The sequence below is a fragment of the Dermacentor andersoni genome, chromosome 1, assembly GCF_023375885.2.
Source record: "Dermacentor andersoni chromosome 1, qqDerAnde1_hic_scaffold, whole genome shotgun sequence".
Classification (NCBI taxonomy): Eukaryota; Metazoa; Arthropoda; class Arachnida; order Ixodida; family Ixodidae; genus Dermacentor; species Dermacentor andersoni.
The window spans coordinates 231,250,712-231,278,685 of record NC_092814.1 but is presented as its reverse complement, the minus strand read 5'-3'; the positions used below and the strand labels follow the sequence as shown (position 1 = coordinate 231,278,685).

Sequence of the window (27,974 nt, the reverse complement as noted above, 5' to 3'; positions counted from 1 at the left end):
ATGGCGAGGATGCTTCGGGAACACGCTGTTGGATCTCTTCGGGGGCAGCCGGATGACGTTTACTACTTCCTGCTCTTTGATCCTTTTTTTGTCTCTGTTCCGTCTTCTTCGCTCGCCATCTCACGGTCCAACGCGTAGCTCATGTTGATAATGAAGCGCGCCGCAGCATGGGCCGCGCGCACCGATCCGGGAATCCTTGACGCGCGCGCGCACCCACGGTGGCTCCCCGAGACTGGGCGGCCTCCTTATCCACTGAAGACGGCCGCCCCTTCCCTCCCTGAATGCGGCCACCGCGTATGTGTAGTTCCCGCGCACGCACGCGCGCGCTCGCGAAAAGGCTACGAGTGCCGCCTCTGACGTGATCGCCCGGACGGCCCGTGTGCGGGTGTTTGAGCCTATCCGCGTACAAACAAACATGCGGGTACCGGAAGTAGGAAATCTGAGCCGCGGAGTGGGGGACGTGGAGGCACCGTATTTGCTTCATTCAAAGCAGTTTGTGTTTTTCCTAGCCGGTGCGCTAGACGGCACTCTTTTTTTCTCCATTTCTTCCCATTCGCACCCTTTGTTTACATGGCAGTGCTTAGTAAAGAGGAAGCACGCACTGCTCATCTAGTGGAAATTAATTTATGCGGGTGTTTGCAGCCACCTCTGTTTGCGTGCCTCTCGTCGATATTTTCTTTAAAGACCGACATAGAGCAGAGAGAATGGAAGAAACGAAACAAAGCAAAACGACGAGGTCAGTTAAAGTAAAAGCGTTGTCTTCTTCGGCCTGCTTGTGAAAGCGCTAGAAATACACATACCTCAGCGTTGTTCCTTTGTCCAGACAAAAAGAGGAAACGAGAAGGGCGGATAAAGAGGGGGGAAGAAGCGTTCGTGCATGTTCACTAAATGTGAGAAAGCATAACAGTGAGGACGGGCTACCTGAACACATCAAGTACTCCATGAAGTGCGTGTAGGGGCAAAACGATAAGCCAGTAATAGCTGTATATACTTTCTCATTTAACTTAAGTGCACTTTCAGTCCTGAATTTTAAGACTGTCAAAAAAGAAGAAAATAAAAACGGGCTCTACATCTGCATGTGTTGCCCGGCGAAACATATCCAAAACAAACAAGCTAAAAGGAAAGCTGGTGCAAAGAAAAGCAGAAAGAAACACACAAGTGCGATGCCATCTTTCGTGCTTCCCTGCTGGCGAGGCACTGGCCGCCTTGGTCGCGGTTTATCGGTGACGCCGGGAAGCCGTACAGGCGTGCGGCTGTAGTCGATATGGCACACGCTTCGTCTTCAAGACGAAAGTCGCTCACAGCGATCTCCAATTACCCGGCCCTGTATTGTGTTTTTCCTGCTCGCATCCCGCCACCTAATCCTCTGCCCTCGACGACTGCGTGTCCGTTCCTTTGGCATCCATACTGCTGTTGCAATAAAGCACCGGTACTCTGCTCTCCGCATTACATGACCAGCCCCGCTCCGCTTGTTCCTTTGAATCTCCACATGTAACAACAGATGCACCAATTTGCGCTCGTATTCATACTACTGTCTATCTGCCTGTTAATGTTACACCTATCATTTTCCACTACAACTTAACATGGAGTACTGGGCTAGTTGGTGCGCGACGCTAAAATGCATTCTGAACCATTTCGCTGGCTGATTTCACTGTCGATAACGCCTACTTGAGTCTCTCTGTATTTTATTATGCTTGTTTCAGCCCCACAGTTTGGTACTGGTAAAATGCAGTGATTATATGCTTTTATTTTGAAATATATCCCTAAGTCGTCGTCCATAACTTGGGAGTGATGTGAGCACTTGGCCTAGGTAAACGTACCCATACACGGACTCAAAAGGCTGGCTACAGTCAAAAACCATTGTTCCCGTACCAGGTTACTGAATTTTACCTTGTTCTTTTGCACATTAATTCTCAAAGCCACCCTTAAACTTTGCCAGTTGGAAACCTTAATCAATTATCATGTGCCATCTCCAGCGCTGCTGAACAGGGCAATGTGATCTCCAAATAACACATTGCTGAGATATTAGTCACTGATGCTTCCCCCTAATTTACCCCACTCTTGCATGTTACATACCTTTTGCAAGTATACATTAAAGCTATTTGAGAGACTGCTCTCTGTTTTTCCAAACATTCCGTGACTCAGAGCTCTTCCCTGCCTTCGCGAAGAGAGCCCATCAACGCGCCTTCACTAAAGTCGACACATTTGGATCGATTCAATGCCGCTTCTCAGTGATCCCTACCCCGACGTGCTACATGAGGAGAAATATGCCTTCCCCCGAGCGGTTTCGTTCAGACGCTAAGAGTGCATGCTTAAAGCATTTTCGATCAGGAATTGCAATGGAGTCACACCAAAGTGCAGTGACCCCTTCAGAAGAGTGTTGCTCCTGCCAAGCGCTTTCTTGGCTCGAGATGAAGTGTCGGGTGGATGAACGTCATAGATTACGGAGGACACTCGTTGCTTGACATCTTCTTAATGGGTAGTTTACTATGAACAGCAGTCACGAGTTTCGAAACCGGAAGTTTGTGCATTCGTTCGTCCCGATTAAGGTGATGTGAAAAGAAAAAGAAATGCATCCAACCTGGGATCGAATAAACGATCGTGAGTTCTCAAGCAAATAACTCTGGTCGCTACCCCATGGCCATTCGTTCGCTTTTTTATGGCCTGTTTCAACCATAGCATTATTGCATATACAATGAGAAAAGTCACAGAAGCCACACTGTGGTCAGTATATATAGGAGGAGGAGGAATGAACGTTTATTGTGAGAAACAGCGAGAAAGTGTTCTTTCTGTGCCCTAGGTGGGCTGCTCTCTTAGTCCAGAGAGCCGTTGGCTAATGCCGCAGCCCGGGCCCGGGCCCGGTCCACCAGACTTCGCTGATCTTCCGGGCTCTGTGCCTTTAACATTGCCTCCCACGTTTCTTCGATCACTTGTAGCGGTTCTGAGGCATCATCCTGACTGTTTTGCTCGCGGTGTGGGCACACCAACACCATGTGTTGGAAGGTGTCTGGTACATCACAATATCGGCATAGGTATGACAATTTGGTGGGGTGCATCCGGTGCATGATAATTCCATGAACATACGTATTCGTTTGTGGAGTGCGGAGGGCGGTGGCTTCTTCCTAGCTTAATTTTGGATGTGGTAGAGGATATTGCCTTCTTTCCAGTCGGCAATGTTGCAATATTACGGCGTAGTTGATGGGAATGTCCTCCACCCTCCACCCTCGTCGCTTTCCGGAGACCGTGAGGCAGGAAATCCCGGCTGGTATGCTCTCGGGCGACAGCATGTGCTGCTTCGTTTCCTGCCAGGTGTTCGTGGCCTAGGGTCCATGCGACGCAGGTTTCGGGTAGTTCTTGGTGTCTTGTTATTTATTTTAGAACCTTCACTGCTGCGGCAGAAATTCGGACTTTTCGTAGGTTTCTACAATGCGTTTGCGAGTCGCTCAAGATGATTGCTGTGTCTTTGCATGTGGCGATGCCGAGGACGATGGCCACTTCCTCCGCCGTTTCTGGATTTCTGGCCGGTATGGTGGCAGCGACTAGCTCATTCCCTTGGTTGTTGGTCACGGTAATTGCATATGCTCTTCTACCTGGGTATCTATCTCGTGTTGGGGTTGTTTGAGTATTTCTTGCTGAGTGCTCTAACTCTTGCTTGTCTTCTGTCTTTGTGGTATGTTGCATGCATATTGCGAGGCATTGGAGTGACTGAGATAGAGTCACGGGGCGGCAATCGAACCTTCCCGTCTGAGTCTGCTATGAAATTTTCGCTGTGTGCGAGTTTGCGAAGTACTGCTTTGTCTGTTTGAGTCAGCTTAAGGCGTTCCAGCTGGCTGGCTCTGTGCGCTTCGTTTATTTCTTCCCAGGTGTTATGGAGGCCAAGTTTGAGGAGTGTCGTGGTTAAGGTCGTACAGGGAAGTCCTAGTGCGCTCTTGATTGCTTTTCTGATGACGATGTTTAGTTTTTCAATTTCAGCTTTATTGAGGAGTAGATACGGGGTGCCACATGTGATCCGGCTTATAAGGAGTGCTTGGATTAATTGGACGGTTTCTTGCTCTTTAAGTCCTCTTCTTTGGGTGGTTATACGCCGAATGAGATAAGTTACTTGTTTTAGGGTCTTCTGAAGCTTCGGAAGTGTAGCTGTGCCAGAACGGTCTTTACGTATTGTGAGGCCAAGGACGCGGAGGGAGCCAACTTGAGGGATATCGATTCCATTGAGTCTGACGTTGGGATCTGGGGCGACGTAGGCTGGTGTTTTTCCCACCAGCCAGTCAGCCAGTCCACCCAACATCTTGATCCACAGAGGGTGTCGTAAAAGTAGTGTGCTACGCAACTGATGGAGATAAAAAATATATTTCATAAAGTTTTCCATAATAGGCCAGGTATTGGTACCGGAATGCTTAAGAATCGTTCTCTGTTTCCAAATGCTCTGAGGCTCAGGACGACTATGACCATGTTGTATGGTACACCACCAGGGTTTTCTACCGGCAAAAAACAAATTCCGTGCAGAGTTGGAAGATACTTCTTGAGGGTGCGTTGTATATACGTATATCCAAGTAGAATACTGCACCGCAGCAATTGATAAATGCACGTCCGATCATTTCCATGCATGCCACGACCATTCTGCGTGAGTCAACTGGTAATATACTTGCTGCATTAGGCACTGGCGAACGCTGGAGGTTTTCCGTCGGGCTCACCTGGCGAATTACGTCGCAGCGTTGACCGGGACCGAGTGCAGACAGTCGGTGAGCGTGCACGGAGGTGCGCTCCTCTTTCGGTCCGCAGGAGTTTACATTGCGCTGTATACATACTTTCTGCGTTGTTCAGGGGCTCGTGAAGCGAATGTGATGCACAAAAACAAGTAAAAAGAAGGAGAAAAAATAAGGAGGGAAGGGCAGACAGATAGAGAGATAATGGCGTCAGGCGCTAAGGCGAACAGCCTAGCAGAGGTCATCTTGCGGAGGGTCGCTATCCGGAGGACGCCTTACACATCCTCCTTGCCAATGTACGGCGCTGGGGATAGTGCACGTCAGCTGCTGCTGTTTGGAGGCTGCATGCTTCTTGCGATTGCAGTGGAGCCTGTTGCAGAGTTTTCGGGAGCTCTTTCGGTGGCATTTGAGTTCTCTCAACATTGCTCAAGAGCAGCGGAGGGTTCTTCTCGAGATGACATCCCATTCTCTAAACCTACCCAGTGATCGCGGGCTCATAAGCGATGTTCGCAGTAATTGGTCTAAAGTGTTCAAAAAAGGGAGTGGCGTCCGGCGACTTCTTTGCTGCTCTAAAGAAGAATTATGGTAGCTGTTAAATCTCCGCAGATAAATTCTAATATGCTGACGTACGTTTCATTTACTCCTTGACTATGCGATGCATGCCCGCACGAGTGCTGGTATCTTTAACTGAAAAGCGAAGAACGTTTTGTAATCCATGAAAGTCAGCCATACGTATAGAGTGGTCGCTCACATTTCGCAGACGTTTCAGTTACCTGACTGATAGCATGGCTTCGCTCCGCTGTGCAATATTCGTTTCTAGAGCTAACCTTTTCTCTGGGCTGGTTGAAATCAAGTATATTGCCTTCTGTATATGCCAAGTTATCTTAGCGAACATTTTCTAGAATACTAAAATTATTATAAGGTCAGGCGTCCACACTGATGCGAGATGGTTGAGGTGTCGGCAGCCGGAGGTATGCAGTATCTGATTTTCAACGTCTCTCACGCGCTACAGGAGACCAGCAGTCTGGCGAGTGGCAGTGGAAGACGATGGTTAAGAATGCCCCTTTAGGCGACTTTTTCGCGTGGTAAAAGGGAGGCGTACTCACCGGCCGACTTCGATGGTGACCAAGGTGGCCGCCCCTCGGGCAGCGGCGGCCTTGGCGCATGACGCTGCATGCTGCGGCCCCTGTCCTGGCTGGAGCAACAGCTCGTGCCTGTACTGACGGATGCAGGTGACGGGCCACACGAGGAAGGGCTCCGCAGCGCCCGGCCGCAGCAATCCGACGCTGTGGCCCAGAATCACCAGCTGGTACTCGCCGCGCAGCCCCAGTCTCTCAGAGGCCTCGCTCGGCTGCACCGTCACCGGGAACCGCTCCCGCGAGAAGAGCACTGCGGGAGCGCGCACGTCGTCACCAGGCTCGCCGGGCTTTATTGAAGGGCGGTCAATTGCTAAGCGAGCCGACAATTTGCTTTCGAGGCAAATGTACCTGCGTCCCGAGACAGGTAAGGTCTGTGACCTTAGCTCATCAAACTTCTATCGCGCAGTGTGTTTCCATCTGTCGGCCTACATCTTGACTTTGGATATACAGAACAAGTTTTTCGAGATCTGGCTGGAAGCCGATGCAATGAAATAGGTTCCCGCACTGCAATTCATCTAACTGTGCTAAAAAGTGAAAAGAAGAAAAGAACGAATCTGCCTTAGAGGTCTCATCGGAGACCAAAACTATGCCGCAGTAGTGCCCCGATATCCTGAAGGCGCCGCGACATCATGACACAAGACTTTTGCTCACTGTTGAGCGTTGACACTCATCTGTGCAATAAACATTCATGGTACGGCAAAGGCGAACTGACATCAAGCAGTGGCAACTTTGCGTCGTAAATTTTGATTTCGCTTCTGGTATATGCAGAGTCAAGTGGGCAGCTGACTGTGCAGGCTGCAAGTGCGGTTCCCTTCATTTTTATGGTAGCGACGAACATGTTTTTGCTTGCTGCGACCAACTTCCAGAATCACTTTTCTTTTAATGGTGTTCCAGAATTTTCTTATTATGGCTTATAAGGCATACACTGCAGCCACCTTATTGATCCCGATAACTTAGTATGCAATAAGAAAGACGTCACAATAACTTAGCACACATGAACCCGATATTCACAAAGCAAAGCACAAAAAAAAAAATGTGTTGTTTTCCTTGTTTGCTGTCAGCATTTTATTTCACTAGTTAGCAGTGAATGTTATGACGCAAAGCATACTTTAGCAACGACCCGCTACAAGTGTCGCAAGTGCGCAGGATTAAGTAAACTTCGTGCGCAAGATATTTGGTGCCTAAGGATAAGTGGCGTAAGCAATCTCATTGAAAGACTGCATTGTATGCGCTCTATGTATGTAACTTGATTAACCAACCAGCACATCGCGGAACACCAAGAGCTGCATCATTTTCAGGAGGACCAAGGAAGGAATTGTGATGCTCGGCTGCTGCTATAGGCCTCTTGCGACTCCGCGAGGATAATAGAAATGAACAGAATCCTTGAGAATGGATAGTCGCTGGGTGAAAAAAGAACAGAAAATGAAAGAACGCAGACCGACTAAGGTGCAGTAAAAAGGTATTTGAATTTTCACAAAACAGAGGAGGGTAGACTGCGTTATGTGAGTAAAAAGCGAGAACGATGACTAACTTGAATTAGAGGCGACGTACAACATTAGACTTTGTGCGAGAACGTTTAAGTTAGATGAATAATGTAAGGAGATATCGTCCCAGTGATTGTCGATGGCTTTAAGTATGGCATTGTTTTCACGCATACGAAAGTGACTTGAACAGGCTTCGTACGAGAAGCTAACGGCGTTGAAGAATGGAATGGCGAACGGAAATTTTGAAAACACAGAGAAAGAAATTCCAAACGTGACAATACGACAACCAAGCAAGAGCATCTGAGAACTGAAAACTTGGTTCGCGAGCTCAGTGCAAACGCCAAGTAAAAAAAAAATTACAAGGTGTAGTTAATCGATATCACGCTCGACAACTTCAAACAAGAGGAAGTCTTCGCCATGTCCTGCCTTCTAAAACGCAGTTTCCTTTCTGATATTCTCTTTTTCTCTATCTCTGATCAAGCTCAAAGCACGATACAGGTCCCCTATGGGATTTTAGTTTTGTTGCATAATTTACTTTAGAGGTAAACAAAGTTAGCACTTAAGGAGAGCCGGAATTTTCTCTCGTTTATACTATGCAGACTCTCACGTTTCTGAAATAGACAGCGTAAATTCTGAAGCATATTAAAAATAAGGTAAATATTAAACAGAATTTTGTTGTTTAGGGAACATAGGCTGAAAAAGTACATACCAAGCTGCACCTCAAAAGTTCGCGCAAAAGAGAGATATTGAAAGCAAGGAGAGGAAAGGTGAGGGGCTTAACTAAACGAGCGTCCTGTTTGCTACCCTACACTGGGGGCAAGGGAAAGGGCGAGTAGGAAGAGGGAAAGAGTGAGAGAGAGCGCTGAATGCACGTGGGCGGATGCACTGAAGCACTATAAGCGGTCTCTCAGGCCGGTGACCTTCAAGTGCTGCACAAGTGCACGAATATCGTTTTCTTCCAGCGAGGGATGTGGCCAGGCTCCAACAATTTTCGTTTCAGAAAATGTTCTACTAGAGCCTAGCCGGTTTAGTGCAATCTGCAAGGAGATGCGCTGGATGTCCATGGCGCCATCGGTCTAAAGGATGTTCCACATCCACCGCGTTGGCCTGAGTGGCGCTGCTTCCCACTTCCAGGGTCATTACGGTCATTACACACACATAAATGCCCAAGAATGTGCGCGCTGGAGCAGCCGCCGCCGCAGCAGGATTGGTAGCGCATCACACGCGTAATGTAAAGGTTGTGGGCTCGGCTCCCAGCGGTAGCAAGTTGTTTTTTCGTCCACCAACGCCGTCTCTCTCAGGATAGCTTCAAACCGACTGGATTCGAGACCGTTCTCTGAGTCAAAGATACGCGGACGGTGGCCACACCGGTCACTGGAACAAAAAAGCGATTCGTGCACTAGCGTACACTACTTGAAGCGCACCGTCTTAAGAGACCGCTTATAGTGTCCCTGTGCTTCCTCCCACGTGCACTCAGTGCTCACTCTCTCCCTCTTTTTCTCTTTATGTTCCCCTTTCCCTTATCTCTAGTGTAAAGTAGCAATCCGGACGCTCGACCTTTTTGCCGTTCCTCTCCTCTCTTCTTCAGTTCACTTTAATTTAGCACTTCTACACTTAAACTATATATAAAAGTACCAATAACTTGCCATTTGCTTTCCCTAGTAACATCATATATATATATATATATATATATATATATATATATATATATATATATATATATATATATATATATATATATATATATATATATATATCGGACGCAGAGCGAGGCCCGATGCTCCACAACGTGGCCTATCGGGAGTCGGAAATGGCGTCTCTATGGTGAAATGGTCCCGCGTGTAAAAAGGTCTCCTTTCGCACCACGACGATATGGAGCGAAGCGGAGCAGAAGTCAGTGAGCGCAGAAGCTTGTCGGTGGACGGCCGAGAGCGGGCCCTGGCTTCCGAGGATCGCCACTTAAGGGACATCCTCGTGTGTGTCCGAAAGCTCGTGAGCCTCGCTGAGGGCAAATCGAATTTGCTGCTTCTGCCCGCTCTTCGCATTTTACCCGCCATTTTAGGAGCGGTACTTAAGTTGTCGTGCCGAGCTGTTAACGCCCCATCTTTTTTGCTCTTCGAGCAAGCTTTACGATGGAGTGCCCGCTTTGGGTTGCGCGACCATCGGAGCGGCAAAAAAAAAAAGGGCAGCGTTGTCGCCTTCGCGGCAACATGACGGCGATGAGGCTTGACACACACTTATCCCAGCGTACTAGTGAAAACCGTCATTATAAGGCCGACTGAACAACTAATGAAAATAAGGAAGAAAGACGAATGTCGAACTAAGCCGACACGTATACTCCCATAAAGAGGCAAATTTATAAGAGCATTAGATCAGATGGCTGCATTTACCAGTTGCGCCGCTCGTTTAGTAGCCTGCCGATATGTTACAGGAGAATTGCCTGCAGTACGTAGTGTGGGGGCTTTCGATATAACCAAAGCGCTTAATAACGACGGATATATATATATATATATATAAAGCCGTTGGTTGTTAAGACGCTTGCAAAGATGTCTTTTTTTTTTTTGCGTAAAGTGGCGTGATTTAAGTTGCAAGTAATTTTCACTTGCTCCTGAACGCAATTTACTCTTATACTAGAGAAATTACTTAAGAACAATTAGACTGCATATCGGTGCGTGAAGACACCAACATGGGTTTTTGTAATACGCGCGATGTATTATTTTATTTATTTTCTTTCATATCCAAGGCCTTTTGTTCTTTGAACGATAAAATGTAGCGATAGGCCAGAACCGCCCGCATCCGTATTTATTGCGTGGCAACCAAGTTTATCCGGGTCCCCCCATACCAGTTAACTTCTGAAGCGATGCGGAAGAAAGAAAAGCAGGTAACAGATAGTTTATGATGTAATGATTCACACTTAGCGTTACTTGTAGTTTAAAAATGCTTTTTTTACCTTTTATTTGGTAACTAATTGTGGCTATATTAAGCTCCACGATTTAAAAGGGTGCTGAAGCGGGCAAGCTGGAAAATACTCATTTCGTTCAGCCCACAAGCAAACGTCATAATTCATTTGGTGTAATACCGGATGAAAAACTTGCTCAGTCTGTAAATATGATAGCAATGACTCAGGATGGAATTCGGGGAATGTGCAAAAGCTATTGCGCTGCACATTTCTTTAAATTACTTCATTTCGCATTTATCTGCTTACGCGCGAGCATTAGCTGAGAGAACACGGCACTGATACCTCGCGCTTCCTCAGATTTTCCAAGGCCGCGCGTAAGACTTTCGTGCACAATATGAGCACTAGTTTCCAAGTACAAGTGGTGTGAATGAATAGTCGCGCCGATGGGCTGACTCTTAATTACTGTCGCGCTTGGGCGACTCCTAACTTTTGCTGCGTGTTAACTAAGCTGGATGGCCGTCGACCACGCGCGCAGGAGCCGTGGAGGAGACAACTTCACTCGCTGGGATCCCTTTCGAGACTGGTTTATTTTACAAAAGACAGATCGAAGGGAAAAGAAAAGGAAGAGAAAACACAAGATCCAAATTCTACGTTGGCCACACCGACGCCTTCGTCCCTCTCGGAGGCGCCGACGAATCGCGTTCCGCAGGCGGTCAGCCGAAAACCCGATTGCACATATCAGGTTGTGGTTCGAGGCGCCGGCCAGCCCAGCGGAGCGCCCCTCGTCCGTTCGCCGGCTCGCTCTCATTCACGTCGTCGGGCCTCCAACCACGGATGAAACAAACGTGAGGCGGTCGCTTGCGATTCCCAACAAGTGGAACGCCTTAAGAGGAAGCTTTAGCTCGGGCCCAATTCCCATGCCACCTATTCAAATACATGTGAAATGAAGAAACGGTTTTTGAAGATAATCACTGGGCCGATTTTAATGAAATTTGTTGCATTTGAGAGATAACTTGAAATTCTAGTGACTGATAGAAACTGAATTTTCATTTAGGGTCCGAATTGTTTAAAATTGAGTTTTAAAAAATTGGTAACTTTGAAAAAACAAATAACTGGAAGCACGAAGTTTACAAATTTGTAGCCCTGCACTAAGAACATATATCGCAGTTCTATAAACTGCATCCGTTAGAGCATCCAAAATGGACAAATTTGATTAATCAATTTACATCTTACGGGAAACGTCCTACTTAGATATTAGTGGTCTATTTGAGAGCCCTATATAATGCATCAATTTTCTCCGCTTTATATGTGCTATCAGATACAATTTACAGAATTGTGATGTTGTTTTGATCGCTAATTTACAGAGCTGTAAACATTATAGTTTCGTTTTCTAAAATTTGCAATTTTCAACAATCTTTATGAAAATCTTGACTGCCTAAATAACAGACTGGCTACTAACAGTCATAGATTTTCACCTTTTCTTTTAAATGCAAGAAACCTAATTAAATTTGGTGCAGTGGTAGCCGATAAAAACGATTTCTCCTATCGCATATATTTAAATAGGAGCCTCCGAGCTAAAGCTTCCCCTTAAGGCCGCCAGGCTACGCTATGAACCTCATCACATTAAATCGCCTTAAACTTCGTAAAGTAGTGCCACGCTTTGAAGAATGCCGCCTCCTTCTCGCGCGCTCTGGCCGACGCCGCGTCGCTATTGGCCTAATAGCATCACGTGGGCCCTCGCGCCGTGCATCAGCGCCACGGACGACAAGCGTCTACGGAGTGGCGAGGAACGCATGTTGGCGCCGTTGCTACGCTCGAGCAGTGTAGGCGGCGCCACGGTCGAGGGGGGAGCGTGAAAGAGAGGAGGAACGAGGAGGAGTGAAGGCGGAGGAGGAGAGTGTCGCTACTTTGCGAAGTTTAAGGGGTTTTACATCACATCAGCTCGTGAAAAGCTCGTGCGCCCTGCAAAGCAAGGAAAATACAGGCGTCTTCCTTCTGTTCAAAATGAAGGACACGGAAAACTGGCAGTTTTTTCATACATAAATAAAATGTCACACGTCCTAAAATATATGCAAAGCTTTATGGCATTCGGGTGGCATTTTCTGCACCACACAGGCTTAGTCGCATTTGCTTCATTGTGCACTGAAGGGCACAGGCTACGCCATTGGGTGATAGGAAATGCAACCAGAAACACGTTAGTCGTTTTGTCGATTGGGTCTCAAAAGCAGTATATAAAACTCCCCTAAGCTGTGGTCATATGTTCGTTGGCCAAACAGGCCGATGCGTCAGTATACGCCTCAGAGAGTACAGAAATTCGTTAAACGGCGCGCCATCCTCTTATCTTGCCTCACATTATAAATCGTGTCTGGGTAAACCCATCTTCGAAAACACGGTCATTTGCTTTCATCACCCTAACCAAACCACACGAGAAATCTCGGACGCCTGTCACATCACCAAGAACGCTTCACTGTGTGTAAGCCAACCACCGTTATTACTGCATGACAGAGAATTCAGTTTTAAGAATCGATCTTAACACGTGCCTTGGATGTATCCTTGTTTTGTACCTCGTCTTGAGATGCATGATGCGTCCATTTTCTGTGTATGTATTTCTTGCACACGTGCATTAAACATCAGTTGTGAGTGAGGGCGTGGTATGTGTGTCTTTTGTACGTCCTGTGTGTTTATAGCGCTTCAAGTTTTTCTAAGAATACACGAGTCGCACGAAACAATCATGTGGTTGTAACATCCCGCAAATAAAATGGAACCTTGTGATTACCTTTCAAATTTGTTCCATCTCCTGTTTAAGTGTTGTTTCAGGCTATTTTGAATTACGTGGACTTGACACCACCTTTACTAAGTCGTTAGTGTAACATTAGAAACAATAGAGACCAGCGGTTTAAGGTGATGTATAGAGCCTGGTTAATTTTGTCACCTCGATGCTAAGCCATCGCCCTTTAAATAAAGAAAAGAAAAATACTTGAGGGATTCCTCCGGCTCCGAACTCATTTATCCCTACAACACTCTCTCGAGTGCCCTAAAACGCATCGAACCCTTCGCAAACCTCCTGTAATCCTGTCACCGTAGCAGTTTTGAAGGAGAAGCTTCGTCCCTTCGGCAACATCTTCTGGACGTTTTCTGGCAGTTCCCGTGGATGCCCTGTTCACCCTTCATCGGTTGTAAACTCAGCAGAGCACTGCATTGGCTCGGGCTTAAGCTAAAGAAAAGGCCGGGCCGGGCTTGGGCCAGGTAAGCAAGTTTTCACGCAGTATCGGGCAGGGCTCGTGCCTAGGGTCGGACTCGGGTTGGGCTCGGTCTTCAGTCGGGCCCGTAATAGGCTCGATTATAGTATTTGTAACTTTGCAAAACTGTCGACTATAGAAATTGACGCCTTTACAGGGTTTTGTATTAGTGGTATCTGTCGGCCTACGGGAAAGCAGGAGCAGGTGGGCGTTGGCACAGCAGTCACACAATCCACCGATTACTGTATGAAATAGTAGACAGTTTTAGAATAGAGTTTGACGCCTTACGTACTTTAAATGCGAGCACCTTTGCGGGAGGTTGCGGTGCGCGTCCCTTGAAGGCTCTTTTAGTTTAACGTACGGGAACGCAAAACGTAAGGCAGACGTTAGAAGACACGGCGCCGTCCGATGCCTCGTGCCAAACGTATCCTAGTCAAGACAATCCATTAGCCATCATCCTGTTGCTGCTGTGCGGATGCGTCGCGTTAAGCCTACGGACGCCGGAATCATGGAACGATCTCAGAAATTGGACGCGCTATGCGCTCATAGCTAACGTATCAGCTAAATTAGAGGAAGCGAAAACTCATCTCAATTGTTAGTGGCGATTAACGACAGCGAGAACGAGAATTCACACTGAAGCGGGAGCCATGGATGCCGCCATGTTCGACAACGCTATTAGCGTGCATAAACGTTACGGACGTTACACTCGCCAAAAACGAATGTTATCATAGCGCACGTAAACCACCGAAATGCAGTAACGTTCGGAGCATGCGCAGTGAGCACAACGCTAGTTGTTTGCTCTCTGATAGGCGCAATCTTTAGATGGCACAGTCAGACAGACAAGGGACACTGTCCCGTCTAAAATTTGCGTTTATTATTTCACACAAGAATGAACCGACTAGCCGAGCACCATATTCTATTCAAGGGCCATATTCCGTAACGGTTCTTTGAAACCGCTTCGCTCTGGCTGTTACGTCTGGGTTACGTCACTCGGAGAAAGAGTGGAACGTCGCGGCGTGAAGGAGATCAATGAACGAGCGGCGTTCTGCTGCAAGGTCGCGTCATCATTTTTGTTTTTACTTTGGGGAAAAAAGAAATAGTAATTGAAGGAAGTTGCTAGTTTGGTAAAAAAAATTGGCTTGTATACGACACTTCCACATTTAATTTCCAGTAACTGTGAGCTTCCGCCGCGGACAGCAGGTGGTTTAATTTTATCTGCGTTGTTTTATTATTTTTTGTCGCTAGGTGGTGCGCCATACGTTAAGCAATCAAAGCGGTTCCCTGCCTGTAGGCCGCGTCTCTAATAGGATTTCGTCTAGCGGTGGCTGAGCTTCTTAGGGCGAACGATTGCTCTGAGAGTTCCGTCCGCACATCCCACGACTTCGAGAATCTTGCCGCAGTCAAGGAAGCGTTCTTGACTGCGGCTTTCTCCTGCACCATGGAGGGAAATCTCGCACCCCTTTTTCTTTTCCCTCAACCGTAATGACCCTAGCGACGGCGGTAATGATGCGACCGACTTACGGTTGCGACAGCCCAATAGCTTCTACATTCCAGATGTACTGCTGAAAAACAACCCGTGGCAAAAAAAAAAGAAAGAAAAAAGAAACAGAGAGAGAGAGAGAAGTCATAAGGGAAACGCAGGGAGGTTAACCAAACTGAGCTCTGTAGGCTACCCTGCATTGGGGAAGGGGGAAAGGCGATTGAAATAGGAGAAGGAAGAAAGAAGTTCACAGTTTGCACTGTTACGCACACAAGGGTTCATCACTGAATAAGTCACAGGCGGTGAAACAGGCTGGTGCATTTCAAGAAACGCAGCAGTGCCTTTGTGGCCTTGTACATAGCTGACGCACGAGGCGCGGACCCGAGATCTTCTGCTCTGTGAAAAGACGGTCGTTTAAGTGCTCCAAAGCTGTATGAAGGGCACTCCTCTCGTCTTCGTATGTAGAGCAGTCACACAGGAGATGTTTGGTCGTTTCTTCGACACCACATAGGCTACAATTGGGATTGTCCGCCATTCCAATTAGGACTGAGTAGGTGTTTGTGAAAGAAACTCCTGGTCGCAAGCGGCACAGTAGCGTTTCTTCCCGCCGTATAAACAGGTGAAAGTTGCAATGTCATATGTGGGTCTATGGCATTAGGCGCCGGTTGGTGAACTCCGGTGTGTTCCATTTCCTTACACTAATAATATGGGCGAGACCGCTGAGGTGCCGCGCTGCGTCCGTTCTCGGCAATGTTATCGAGGTGCTTTCACATGCATCATGTGCCTCACGGGCAGCTTTGTCGGCGCTTCCATTGCCAGTATTGTTGCAGTGTCCGGGTAGCCACTGAAATACAATGTCATGGCCTCCGTCCACCGCTTGATGGTAGCGTGCTACCTCTCTGCTACCTATTTTTCATGTGGGCTACGGTGCAGAGCTGGTAAGAGTGATTGCAGGGCTGCCTTTGAATCACGGAATATAGCCCAGTGAGTTGGTGATTGTTGCTGCACATTACTGCGCTACAGAGGGCGGAAAGTTAGGATCCTGTCGACGTGACGAGGCTGATCTCAATTCTTGCAGATTGACATCGACGGAAAGACTACCGCGCCAGTAGAGCTGGCTAGAGTCGAAGAGCCATCTGTATAAATGTGAACTCAATTGTAGTACGTATCATGCCGCAGATTCAGAGCAGCTTGCTTCAGGCCACAAGTCGGCAAATCGGACTTCTTTCTACCTGCTGGAACGGTGAAGCGTACTTGTGCATGGTTGCCGGCAAAGCACAGTGTTCTTGCTGCAGGTGTGATATCGGACGGAAGAAAGCATAGCTATGAGGCTACAATGTCCGAAAAAGTTGCATCTGGTATACTTTCCGAGAGAGAAGCAAGGTGTCCAGGCTGAAGTCGGGAAAGGTGACAAAGATGATTTCTGAGGCTGTCTGTGACGATATGTGTACTGATGGGATGTTCCCTGGCGATGGCAATTGTCGCGGGTGTTGAAGCGAATCGCGGTAGACCAAGATATGTTCTAAGCGCTTCAGCTTGCATGCACTCAAGCACTCTGAGATTTGTCCTCCGGGTGCTTGACAGCCCCGGAGAAACCCATGAAGAGCGCTTTGTACAATTGAAGCATAGAACACACCGACGGTCCCCATGCTTTTCCAGCAATGGCTTTGAAAAGGTGACTGATTGAGAGGAGTCTCTTCCTTAGGTAGGATACATGCGGGCTCCAGAAAAGGTCGCGGTCGACAACCATCCCTAAAAATCGATGGGTTCTCTTGTACAAGGTAGCCTTGCCATTAATAGACACCTGGTATCCAGTCATCTATTTTCGTGTGAAGGCGACTAACCCGCACTTTTTCTATGGAAATTCCGACGCCTTATGTCTGAAGATAAGTGGACGTCATTGTTGCAGCCTTTTGTAATCTTGCGCGCACCTGCGGCCGAGTTACTCCTGACGCCTGGATGCAGATGTAATCTGCGTAAATAGACAGACTGACCGACTGTGGCAAGAATTCTGCCAGCCCAATCAAAGCCAGGTTGAACAAAACCAGGCTCAAAACGCCACCTTGTGGAACTCCATGGGTGGTGTAATGGTCGGTAGTTTGACCATCCTTGGTGAATACAAAGAAGCTCCTTTTGGTCAGGGAGCTCCGAATACAACGAAAAGTGTAGCCTCCGATTGCAGCATCCACAGCCTCGTCAAGAATGGCTAGGTGAGAACCATTATCAAAAGCGCCCTTTACATCTAAATATAGCCCTACAGATAGGCTTTTGGATGATTTCTTTTGTTGACTCGAAGACACAAGATCGATGACGTTGTCGACTGACGAACGGCCACGTCAAAAACCTGTCATCGCCTCTGGATAAACATTGTAATGTTCAAAGAACCACTCGAGTTGCGTGAGGGTCATCCTTTCCATCAACTTGCCAACACAGCTGGCGAGAGCAATAGGTCGATATGATGTCAGTTCAAGAGGAGGCTTTCCGTGCTTTAAGATTGGGACAACATGGCTACGCTTCCACTCAGAAAGAACAACTCCGTCACTCCATGAGACGCTGAGATGACGCAGCAGGGTCGCTCGTGCTTCATGGTCGAGGTGGCGGATAGCAGCGTACGTGATGTTGTCGGGTCCGGGCGAAGAGGAAGGCCTGCAAATGGCTAGAGCAGCAACCAAGGCTATCAAGAAGTGGATGTTGGAGAATACTCTTGTGAGGCACTTGCATGTGACAGAGAGCTACGAAAGGATCTTGAATTGTACGCAGTTCCCTTCATGCAATTTTCGGCAATGGACGAACATTTCGCCATGGAAGAACTGCATGAAAAGAAAAAATAAACGTACCACGTACAGAACTTGCGTCGCAGTGTCAACGCTACTAAATCTTGCGGTCCACGATATTCTAGCTCGTCGCAAATCTATCGCACTCTGTTTTTGGAGAGCCTAAAATGCCTTCGGAACTCTCCTGAGCTCATGCCGAACACGTCGCGCCGTTGCCTCTCGTCACGTCATTGTCTTTTGGCCAACGCTCGCCAGCAACACTACCGAAGAAGCCGCTATCGGCGTCTCTCTCGTCGCGCCGGTTATTGGAAGATTAGCAGACGGCCACGGTTCCCTAGCAAGCCTCGAGACCACGCTCGCGACCCTCAAGCGAACCATTTCTCCGCGGTTCGGCTCGTCGCAGAAGACGGGTTCGCTCTCCAGATGATTGACAACCTGTGTGACGACAACAAATTTTGTAGTCACGCCCACCAGGGATGAGGACAAGCAAGCGCCGACCAATGCCGTTCGTGAGAGCGAACTGGTTCCAAAGCGAACCGTTACAGTATACGGCCCCAGATTAATGCATGTTGGCTGCACCCCCGGTGGCAAATTGGCACCAGTGGCCACCCGTGCCTAGCTGCGTCCCACGTTTGCCGTCTTCTCGACGCTGGGAAACTCTAGTCCGCGTAGTTCTGAATTCACGAAGACCCCGGGTTTCTTGAGGTGACCACGCTCAGGTGAGAGACCTGATGTTCAAATGCAGGTGGAGAGATGAGTGACAGCGCCCTGCTGGGCCAGGGGAATTGCATTAGCCACGTAGGGGAGTGGCGGGGAAGGACAAGTTTCATGAGGTCCAGACGTCAGATAGTCGAAATAAAAATGTCAAAGAATTAAAATTTAATTCAGATTATAAGGTTTTACGTGCCTCAACACCACTATGCAATTATGAGGCATGCCGCAAGGGGGGGGACTCTGGTTTAATTTTGTCCACTTTGGGTTTTGCAGCGAAGCTGTTTATGGCTAGGATCCGTGATTTCTTCGTGGCGTAACGTCGACAGAAAACTATCATCATCAATACCCCCAAAATGCAGTGGTTCATACCCCCGTAAGGCAGAGGTACAAGCACTCAGTAAAACGAAGCGAACAGTGCTTACATCAACTTGGGCTTCACAAGACACGAGACCATTGACTACGTTGAGACACCACCTCGGTGTTTCAAGTGTCAGCGCTATGGACATGTGGCCAAGTACTGCCGTGGTGAGCAGCGGTGTGAGAGGTGTGGAGGACCGCACGATTTCAAAACATGCGCGTGCAGAGAGAACTTTCTATGTGCAAACTGTAGTGGTGGTCATCCAGCTAGTTATAGCAAGTGTCCTACGCGGGCAGCGGCAATAAAGCGTAAGAAAACGTTTATCCTGGGGCCAACAGGAAACGATGAGAAAAATACGACGAAGAAAAAGACAGAAAATCACAGGGTCAGACGAAATGAAATGGAGCTCAAAGAGTGAAACTGATTTTCCAAGCCTGAAGCCTTCTCCAGGAATCCAGGACACAGTGGTGCCATCGCGCAGCGGACCGGCTAAAACAGTCAAATCAATGAACAGAGGCCCCGTAGACGAGAAGACTGCTGAACAACCGGAACAGCGAAGTTATGTGTCTGTACTGCAGCGACCCCAATCGCGTTGCGATGAAAACACACCACAGGAGGACTGTCAGCAGGTGCTATGTGCTCTCTTCAAGGCCTTGCGATCACACATAGAGAAGATGCCGGCGAGCTCGATGAAGGAAATGCTCGAAGTAGTCCTGGCTCTCGAGTCAGTGATTCTCAGCTCTGCCTCTTTTTAAAGCACCTAGCAATATGGATGCGGTCAGGACACAATGTTCACCATCTCGTCCACAGGTGCCACTTATTCTGCAGTGGAACTGTGCGGGTCTTGCGTGCCATTCACCTGAACTGTCGCTTTTCTTACGCAACATGCCTGTGCCAATATTGGCCCTGTCTGAGGCTGGTCTTCCAAGTTCCAGATCAATTGCTGGTTATGTCGCACATGGAAACCAAAGTATTCCGACATTTCCGAACGGAAGCGCCATGCTATATGTGAGACGTGAAATACCACATTACGTTTTACCAGTTCAAGACCTTTGCAGCAGTGGTTTGGAAGTCACTGCTGTACAAGTGCGGCTGGGGAACCGAAGCCTCAGCGTGGCCTCCGTGTATGTGAGCTCTCGCCTGAAGGTCTCGATGGGAGAAATTATAAGAGACCTCTGCAGCCGCTGCCCAGCTCCTAGGATTATATGTGGCGACTTCAACGCGCACCATACTCTCTGGGGCGACAAGGCGACTGATGCACGTGGAAAGCAAATTGTTAGTGCTTTAAACTCCGAGGGACTCTGCGTGGCAAATGACAAACAGTCAACGTTTTTTCGACCACCGGCCTCTTACAGTGTCATTGACTTGACGTTACATTCAACGGACATCCTCGCATCGTCAACGACTAGTAAAGATAGAATGAGCAGTGATCATTTTCCTGTCTTCGTTAACATTGCTGGATATAGAACCAACGGCCGAAGATCCTGTCCTGTGACGCATTGGGATACGTACACGGACGGCCTAAGGGAATCATCTGGAGACCTGTTCGCTGACATGCTACGTAGCAAGAGATTGGCTACCGCTGAGCTGAAGCTACACGACCACTTCCCCGCTCCGGATCTAAAGCTCAAAAATCTATGCGCTGCCCGTAGAAGAGCGGAACGGAGGCTGATGAGGACGAAGGGGGACCCACCAATGAAGACTATAGATAACAGGATTAACGCAGTAATTCGACGTTATACAAGGAAACTAAGAAGAGATCAATGGGCATCATTTTGTGCAAGCCTATCGGTCTGCACGCCAGTTCCACGGATATGGTGGGTCGTTAATAACCTTGCTGGAAACTTTCGACCAAACAAGCCATTTGAAGCCCTAGCATTGAAGTTAGGCAAGACAGTCGCTTGTCTTGCGAATGCCTTCGCTGAAATATGCTATTCCGGAAGGCCAGCCGGCAAAACCAACCCACCCCCGCCGCTATCGTCGTCTCTAATGGATGCTACTTTCACACTCAGAGAGCTGGAACTAGCTATGAGCAGCCTCCGACGTCGCTGTGCGGTGGGACCTGACCTTATCAGTAATCAGATGCTGACTAACCTACCGGTTGAGAGACGGCGTGATTTGCTGGCATCTTTAACCAAGTCTGGGCCAGTGGGGCTATCCCACATTTATGGAAGGTAGCATGGATGGTACCGGTTCTGAAGCCTGGAAAGAATCCTGCAGCTCTGGACTCATACGACCGGTATCACTGACCTCGTGTGCAGCGAAGCTAATGGAGAAGATGGCGTGCACAAGACTCACTTGGTATGTCGAGCAGGGTCGAAAACTACCATCGTGCATGACTGGGTTTCGGCAGCGTCTAAGCGCTCAGGACAAGGTGCTGGACCTGCTAAGCCACATAGAACATTACAGTGCGGATGGCCTGTCGACACTTGCTGTTCTCATGGATGTTTCTAAGGCTTACGACTACGTGTCTCAAAGAGCCATCATCAGCCAGTTGCAAGTTATAGGCGTCACGGGTCATCTCTTGCACTTCATACATACGTTCCTCAATGATCGTCGCATCAGAGTTCGTCTTGGCGACACTTTGAGCGATGAAATACGTATATTTCGCGGTGTGCCACAGGGGAGTGTTTTATCTCCCTTACTATTTAACATTGCCATGAGTAGCCTCCCAAGAGTACTAAACCATCGAACACCAGTGAAGATATCTATATATGCCGATGATATCTGCATATGGGTCTCCGGCTACCAGCATCGCCGCCTCGCACAAATAGCCCAGGGAACAGTAAAAGCCATTCAGGGCCACTTGGCAACGATTGGATTATTACTATCAGCAGAGAAATCATCATTCGTACTATTTCCTGGAGTGAAAAGAAAATCTACACGCTTGACGCTGAATTTGGGCGGATACCAGATTCGACAAGTCACCAACGTCCAATTTCTGGGCGTTACATGAGACCACAGGCTACTCTGGCGCCGCGGTGTTGACCACGTTGTGGCGTCATCGTCACCCAGGCTACATGTGCTCAAGCGAGTCACTGGCATACGCTGGGGCAACCACCCGACGTCGATGCTACGGCTACATACAGCGTTGGTTACCAGTCGAATCCTGTATCAGCTACCTCTGATGTCACCCTCAGACAGCCAATACGAGCGCTTAGAAGCCATCCACAGAAAAGGTATCCGGCTTTGCCTTGGAGTCCCTCAGACAGCGTCAAACAAGAAAGTGCTCTACGAAGCTGAGTCACGCCCTCTACGACTTCAGGCTTCCCAGGCTCTGATGATCCAGCTCCTACGATTGAGTGAGTCTACGCCCGGTAGAGCCCTCTTACGACGTATAGGTAACAGGCCGCGCTCACATTTTTATGCAGCATTGAACACGCTTCGCGTATTAGGATTGCGCTGCTCGAGACAGAGGGAAAAGATAGAACCACCCTGGACATTCGAGGACATCACATGCAACTTAAGTGTACCACGATTGCAATCAAAGAGCTGCATTCCATCTGCAGAAACCAAGTCATTAGTCCTGGAACACCTGAACACGATTTACCCGAATCACCTACAAGTATACACAGATGGCTCTGTCAAGGCAGACGAAGACCGCTGTGCAGCTGCATTATATATTCCCTCTCTAAGATATACGTGGTCTGGCCGTCTGGACTGTATAGCCTCGTCGACAGTTGTGGAAGGCGTAGCAATAGCTTGTGCTCTGCGCAAATTAAAGACTTTGCCTCCGCAGAATGTGGTTGTCCTTACGGACTCAAAGGCCGCATTACAACAAATATACCGTGGTTTGCCATCCCTCAAGTTCCCACGCAAATAACTAGCCATCGTGAAAGAACTGAACAACAAAGGCTTCACAGTAAAGTTTCAGTGGATTCCTTCCCACATTGGTATCTCAGGAAACGAAAAAGCTGATGCGCTTGCATACGCAGCGCTCTATCATCCTCCCAAAATCAAGGCTCCAAAGAGTAATCAAGTGCAAAAATCTGACATTCGAAATCACTTTGCGTCGCTTTGGGTTCCACCGCATATGCCCTGCGTAACCAAGAGATTGCACCGAGAGGAAGCCACACTTCTATATCGAATAAGGACAGGATCTGCTAATACACCGGCCTGGTTATTTAAAACGGGGCGAATCGATTCTCCGAACTGTACGGCATGCAACGAGACAGGAGACATTGAGCACTTTCTGTGGTCCTGCCAGCGATTCCAAGATGAAAGAGGCACTCTCCTGAAGAATCTGCAAAACAAGGACCTTCCGCATGCGCGCCTGCAACACCTTATATTTCCCGAGGGATCAGTTATAGCCCGCAAAGAAACTTCACGTCTCCTCATCGATTTCTTAAGAGAGACCGGTTTGATGGACATATGGTGAAACCCTTCAGCGGTATTGTGCGAGACGCTCGGGCGGAGCAATTGCCGGCCTTGTTCGCCAGGCTAAACCCGCCTGTTGCTACAATTCACCACCACCACCACCACCACCACCACCACCACCATTCTTTGGAATCACGCATACAACATGCAGAACAATATACGAAAACGCCCGTGTACTTAGATTTAGGCGCACGTTAAAGAACCCCAGGTGGTCCAAATTTCCGAAGTTCTTTACTACGGCGTGCCTCATAATAAGATCGCGGTTTTCGCACGTAAAACCCCGTAATTTAGTTTAAGAAGTACGTTTCAATAAAGAACAAGCTCAAAATAAGCATCCGAACCATGCATAATTGATGATAAGGTGCTCCTGCGCCTACATTCAATGCGAAGCACGTAGCGATGCCCGCATACGTTTCCCGGTAAAGATTACTGTTGCGCAAGTTTCCGCGGTGACGGCAGCTTGACTGTACATACGAAGCAGTTAGTGACGTAACTACACTTTCGTATGTAAAAGTAGAACCCACCCAGCAACTGCTTTGTTGGCAAGGCCACGTATTGTGAGGTCTCCTGGAGAGCAGCGTGCTTACGAGGGGTGGCGAATTTCTCTTCCCTCTGGTGTACTGTTTGTAGGGGCCCGAAGTAGAGGCGCAAGCTAAGTCACAGGCCGTCGAAACGTCTTAGGCTATTAATAATTAGATAAAGTGCATGTGAATATCACCACGTGAATAATTTCAACCTACATCGTAATGGGTAATTGTTATAGTTGTTTACAGCTTCGCTGTCCAACCACCTTCAGCGCGTGGATTGGAGACAATATTTAACGTGCAGCTAAATCTAAGTGCGCAATAATTTTTGCATTTCACTTCCATCTAAATGCGAACGACGAATTAGAGAGGTTTATTGTGGTGCCATGGACACCAAAGAGAATGCAGAAAAAAAAAGGGGGACGCAAATAATGGTGCTGGGCAATTGCTGGCTAGACAGAATGGAGTTATACAGCGCATTTTTTTTTTGTTATACACCATATAGATATTTTTGTAGAGAAGCTATAAGCACAACAAAAGTGGCGTTTTGCAAAGGAGTTTCTAGGCGAGGCCGACCTACTTGCCGCTGATAACGTGAGCGTCTGAAGGCTAATTAGCAAACATTAAATAATTAATGTTTACCTGAGCGCCTTGTGGCCAATTGTTTAAACGGCAAACTTGGACGCCATGATACTTTCATGAAGACCTATTTTTAAAAACCTTAAATATCGCACCTAATTCGCGATATTTTCAATCGAATTGCAAAGGTCAGTCGAGGCAATATCGGATTCGACCGTGTTCCGCTGCTACGCCTGATGGAAACGCCATGTAGAGAAGTGTGCAAGGATGTTTGAATGAAGACACGTCGCGGCAGATCCAGACATAGCACACAGTGTTGCGTTCTCCAGGGTAGCGTATCCCTCTGCTGCCGACAGTTGTTGCGTCGCCTGGTTCTCGCAGCTCGACCGGCGTTACTACTGGGTAGCTTGGCGTTGTCGGTGGGCTGCAAGCGTCCGGTATACCATGGCGATAAGGCAGGGACGAGACGAGTTCTAGTGCGAAACTTGCACGGTTTATTCAATGGTTGGTGGAAGATGACAAGAAGAGAATGAAGTGAAAAGTTACATTGCGGGGCCCTTTAAATAGGCTCACAAAATCGTAGGTGGGATCTTGCTCACGTCAACCTCACGTGACAGGCACCGAGTCTGGTTGTGGATGGACGGCGGATCCTTTCTACTCGGTGCGCTTTCACGGTCCTGACTCCGCAGGTGGCAACCCACGGAGCCTTGATGCGGCGGATCCCTTTTCTTTCGCGCGTCGTTGGTTCGCGGAAATGGCGTCTGGTTGCGGACGGATGACTGATTGTGGATGGGCGACTGATCCCCTCTCTTCTAGGCGTCGTTGGTTCGCGGAAAGGGCCCTCCCTTTAGAGTTCGACACTTCGTGGACAGGGTACTTCTAAAGTCGCGCACACACAAAGGGGCTGTAAGCACCGCGGGGCGCCAGCCAGACCGGCAACCGCTCGAGACAACCGTAGCAAATTAGGAATCCATTCTTCATTTGGATGAGGCATGGCGGTCGAGCATCCTTTTTGCCCGGGGTGCTACACGCCGACCGTAACAACAGTCGCGCATGCATGCGATGCAACATGAGCCGTATCGGTACGTGCCGCGATTGGTCACAGGGCACCTCCCTTTGAGGTGAAAGCAGGGCCGCTTTTTAGTGGCACGAGCATTGAGTGACACTCTTGTTTCGTGCGCAGCACTTCCGTTTCACCTCCTGAGACGACTAGAGGCGAAATTTAAAATAAATCAGAACAAAAATAGACAGAACAGTACAGTACAAAATTCATGGGTGTCATTATAAATATGATACCAGAGCATAATTTTATTTAGAAGTTGTGTAACGGAAGTGTCTGGAACAATTAGAATGAATTAGAAATCACTGATTATCACACACCAAAGTACATAATCGTAGACTTTAGAGACCTATGACATGATCACGACTTTGACGAAATTTCTGGAAACCCGGAAGTAGAAAGCGTAAGTAATGACGTCGCTAATGACGCCACACACAAAAAGGTGGCATTATATTTAACCGGCTAATTAATGGCAAACTGTTGTCTGGCATAGACTGAACATCTGCGTAGCAGAGCGAATGTGACGTCACTCTCTCTTCTCTCGCTTCTCCTCTCCCGGTACTGCACCTGCTGGCTTTCTCGCTTGCTCGCAACAGCTGCGCGCGCGCGCTCGTTACATGCTCTGACTTCATATCGGAGAGGGTGCGTAAGGTGCGCTTCGTGCGGCGCTCGCTACGGGGCTACGCCCTGCTAGGTGGCGCGCACCGCGCTTCTTTCTCGCTCTTCCTCGATTCTCGCCCGCATAAACTGCAATCATTGTGCAGAGCGTGTGCCCCCAAAGAGCCTGCTTGCAAAAAGAGACATCAGTCAAAGTTTGTTGAATGTGCAGAAGGAATAGTTTATAATTTGCCTTTGAACTACAGTTGTAACTATGTTGGTCAGAGTGGACGATGCCTTAATGACAGGCTACGGGAGCATTGCTACAATGTGATAAAAATGAGTGCTCACGTACGGGGCAGAAACCTGGAGGCTTACGAAAAGGGTTCTACTTAAGTTGAGCACGACGCAACGAGCTATGGAAAGAAGAATGATAGGTGTAACGTTAAGGGATAAGAAAAGAGCAGATTGGGTGAGGGACAAACTCGAGTTAATGACATATTAGTTGAAATCAAGAAAAAGAAATGGGCATGAGCAGGACATGTAATTAGGAGGGAAGATAACCGATGGTCATTAAGGGTTACGGACTAGATTCAAAGGGACGGGAAGCGTAGCAGGGGGCGGCAGAAGGTTAGGTGGGGGGATGAGATTAAGAAGTTTGCATGGACGACATGGCCACAATTAGTACATGACCGGGGTAGTCGGAGAAGTATGGGAGAGGCCTTTGGCCTGCAGTGGGCGTAACCAGGCTGATGATGATGATGATGATAAAAATGAGAGGGGGTTTTTGGATGCCCACTGTAGAAATTGTACGCGTAATCAGGCAGACGCCACAAATGCGGTCACGTGTAAACCGGTGTATAGTGCATGCTCAATCGTCAGCAAAAATCGCGATCAGTTAAACCGGGAAATCATCGAAGCGGAATTGACTGACAGGTGTGGCGACACCTGTGTGTCAAAACCATCCATTGCCCTTTCCAGCAAGGAGCTATCCTTCTTGCGCAGAGATAGGCATTTTCTGCGGGCGGCGCACACGTGAGGTGTCACAGATTCTGCTATATATATATATGGTCCCTTGCTTCAAAATAAAAGAATCTTGTAGACCTGCGCTCGTGTGCCTCAGCCTCTCCTCTCCTTCGTCCTCGTCTTGTGCGCAAAAAGCTGCATTCATGCTGCAAAACCTTGCAACGTTGGTGAAGGGGATCAGGAAAATAAAGCAGAACGCAGAAAAAAATTTAATCTGTCAATAATTTTTTCCCTTTAACGGAGTGTTTACACGTTAAAAAAGGAGCGTCCCTCGTGTTAATTAACTTGTATTGGTACTTTCTGGGAGTACGCGGTTTCGTTGGAAGTTAGCGTGAGCAAAGAAGTATAAATTCTTAATTTGATGGAGAAAATAAGAAGGAGGCGCTGTCTACGCTGTACATGCACTGTGCAACCCACATGTTAAAACTAAAATATACGGAGCCAAAATTCGCTCATGATGTGAAACACGGATACTTCAATTGCTGCTTGAAAAATTGACAACAATGTGAAGCTGAACCAAGCAGCACAATTATTTGTTCCATGTGACAATATCATCGCACATGAGCGTCACCCTTGCGTGTCACGTGTTTTTATGCAAAAGAGCTGCTAGCGGGAGTGTATTACTGAATTAAGAAACTAATAGACCAAATCATTTAATTACACACGCCCGCCAACTGTATTCGCTCATTTTCTAGCATTGTACGCAGCAATGGTTGTTCGAGATTCAAGAGCGAGATGAAATTGCTGGCAATGTAAAATAATAGTCACCTATATGCCTTCACTGCATACTGTTGTACGACTGTGTGATGGACCCAGATGGGTCCATCACGGCCACCCTCCTCCCATAACCCCTCCCATTCGCTGATCCCCGTTCGGGTGTCAGCCACTCGAGCTAGACAGTTACAATGCGGCGAGCGGCAATTTTGTACCTTCCTATGCACATTTGGTTTAATAAACCGCTACTACTACTACTACTTCTACTACTACTACTACTACTACTACTACTACTACTACTACT

At 48.0% G+C, this 27,974-nt stretch overlaps 1 protein-coding gene across 1 annotated transcript in view; it reads right to left on the bottom strand.

Moving 5' to 3' along the window:
• Positions 1-27,974, bottom strand: part of LOC126548504 (uncharacterized) — a 358,451-nt gene that overhangs the window by 29,235 nt on the left and 301,242 nt on the right. Inside the window, exon 4 of the mRNA XM_050196720.3 lies at positions 5,813-6,095. Coding sequence (XP_050052677.1) covers positions 5,813-6,095 — 283 coding nt within the window. The remainder of the gene's footprint in view (positions 1-5,812; positions 6,096-27,974) is intronic.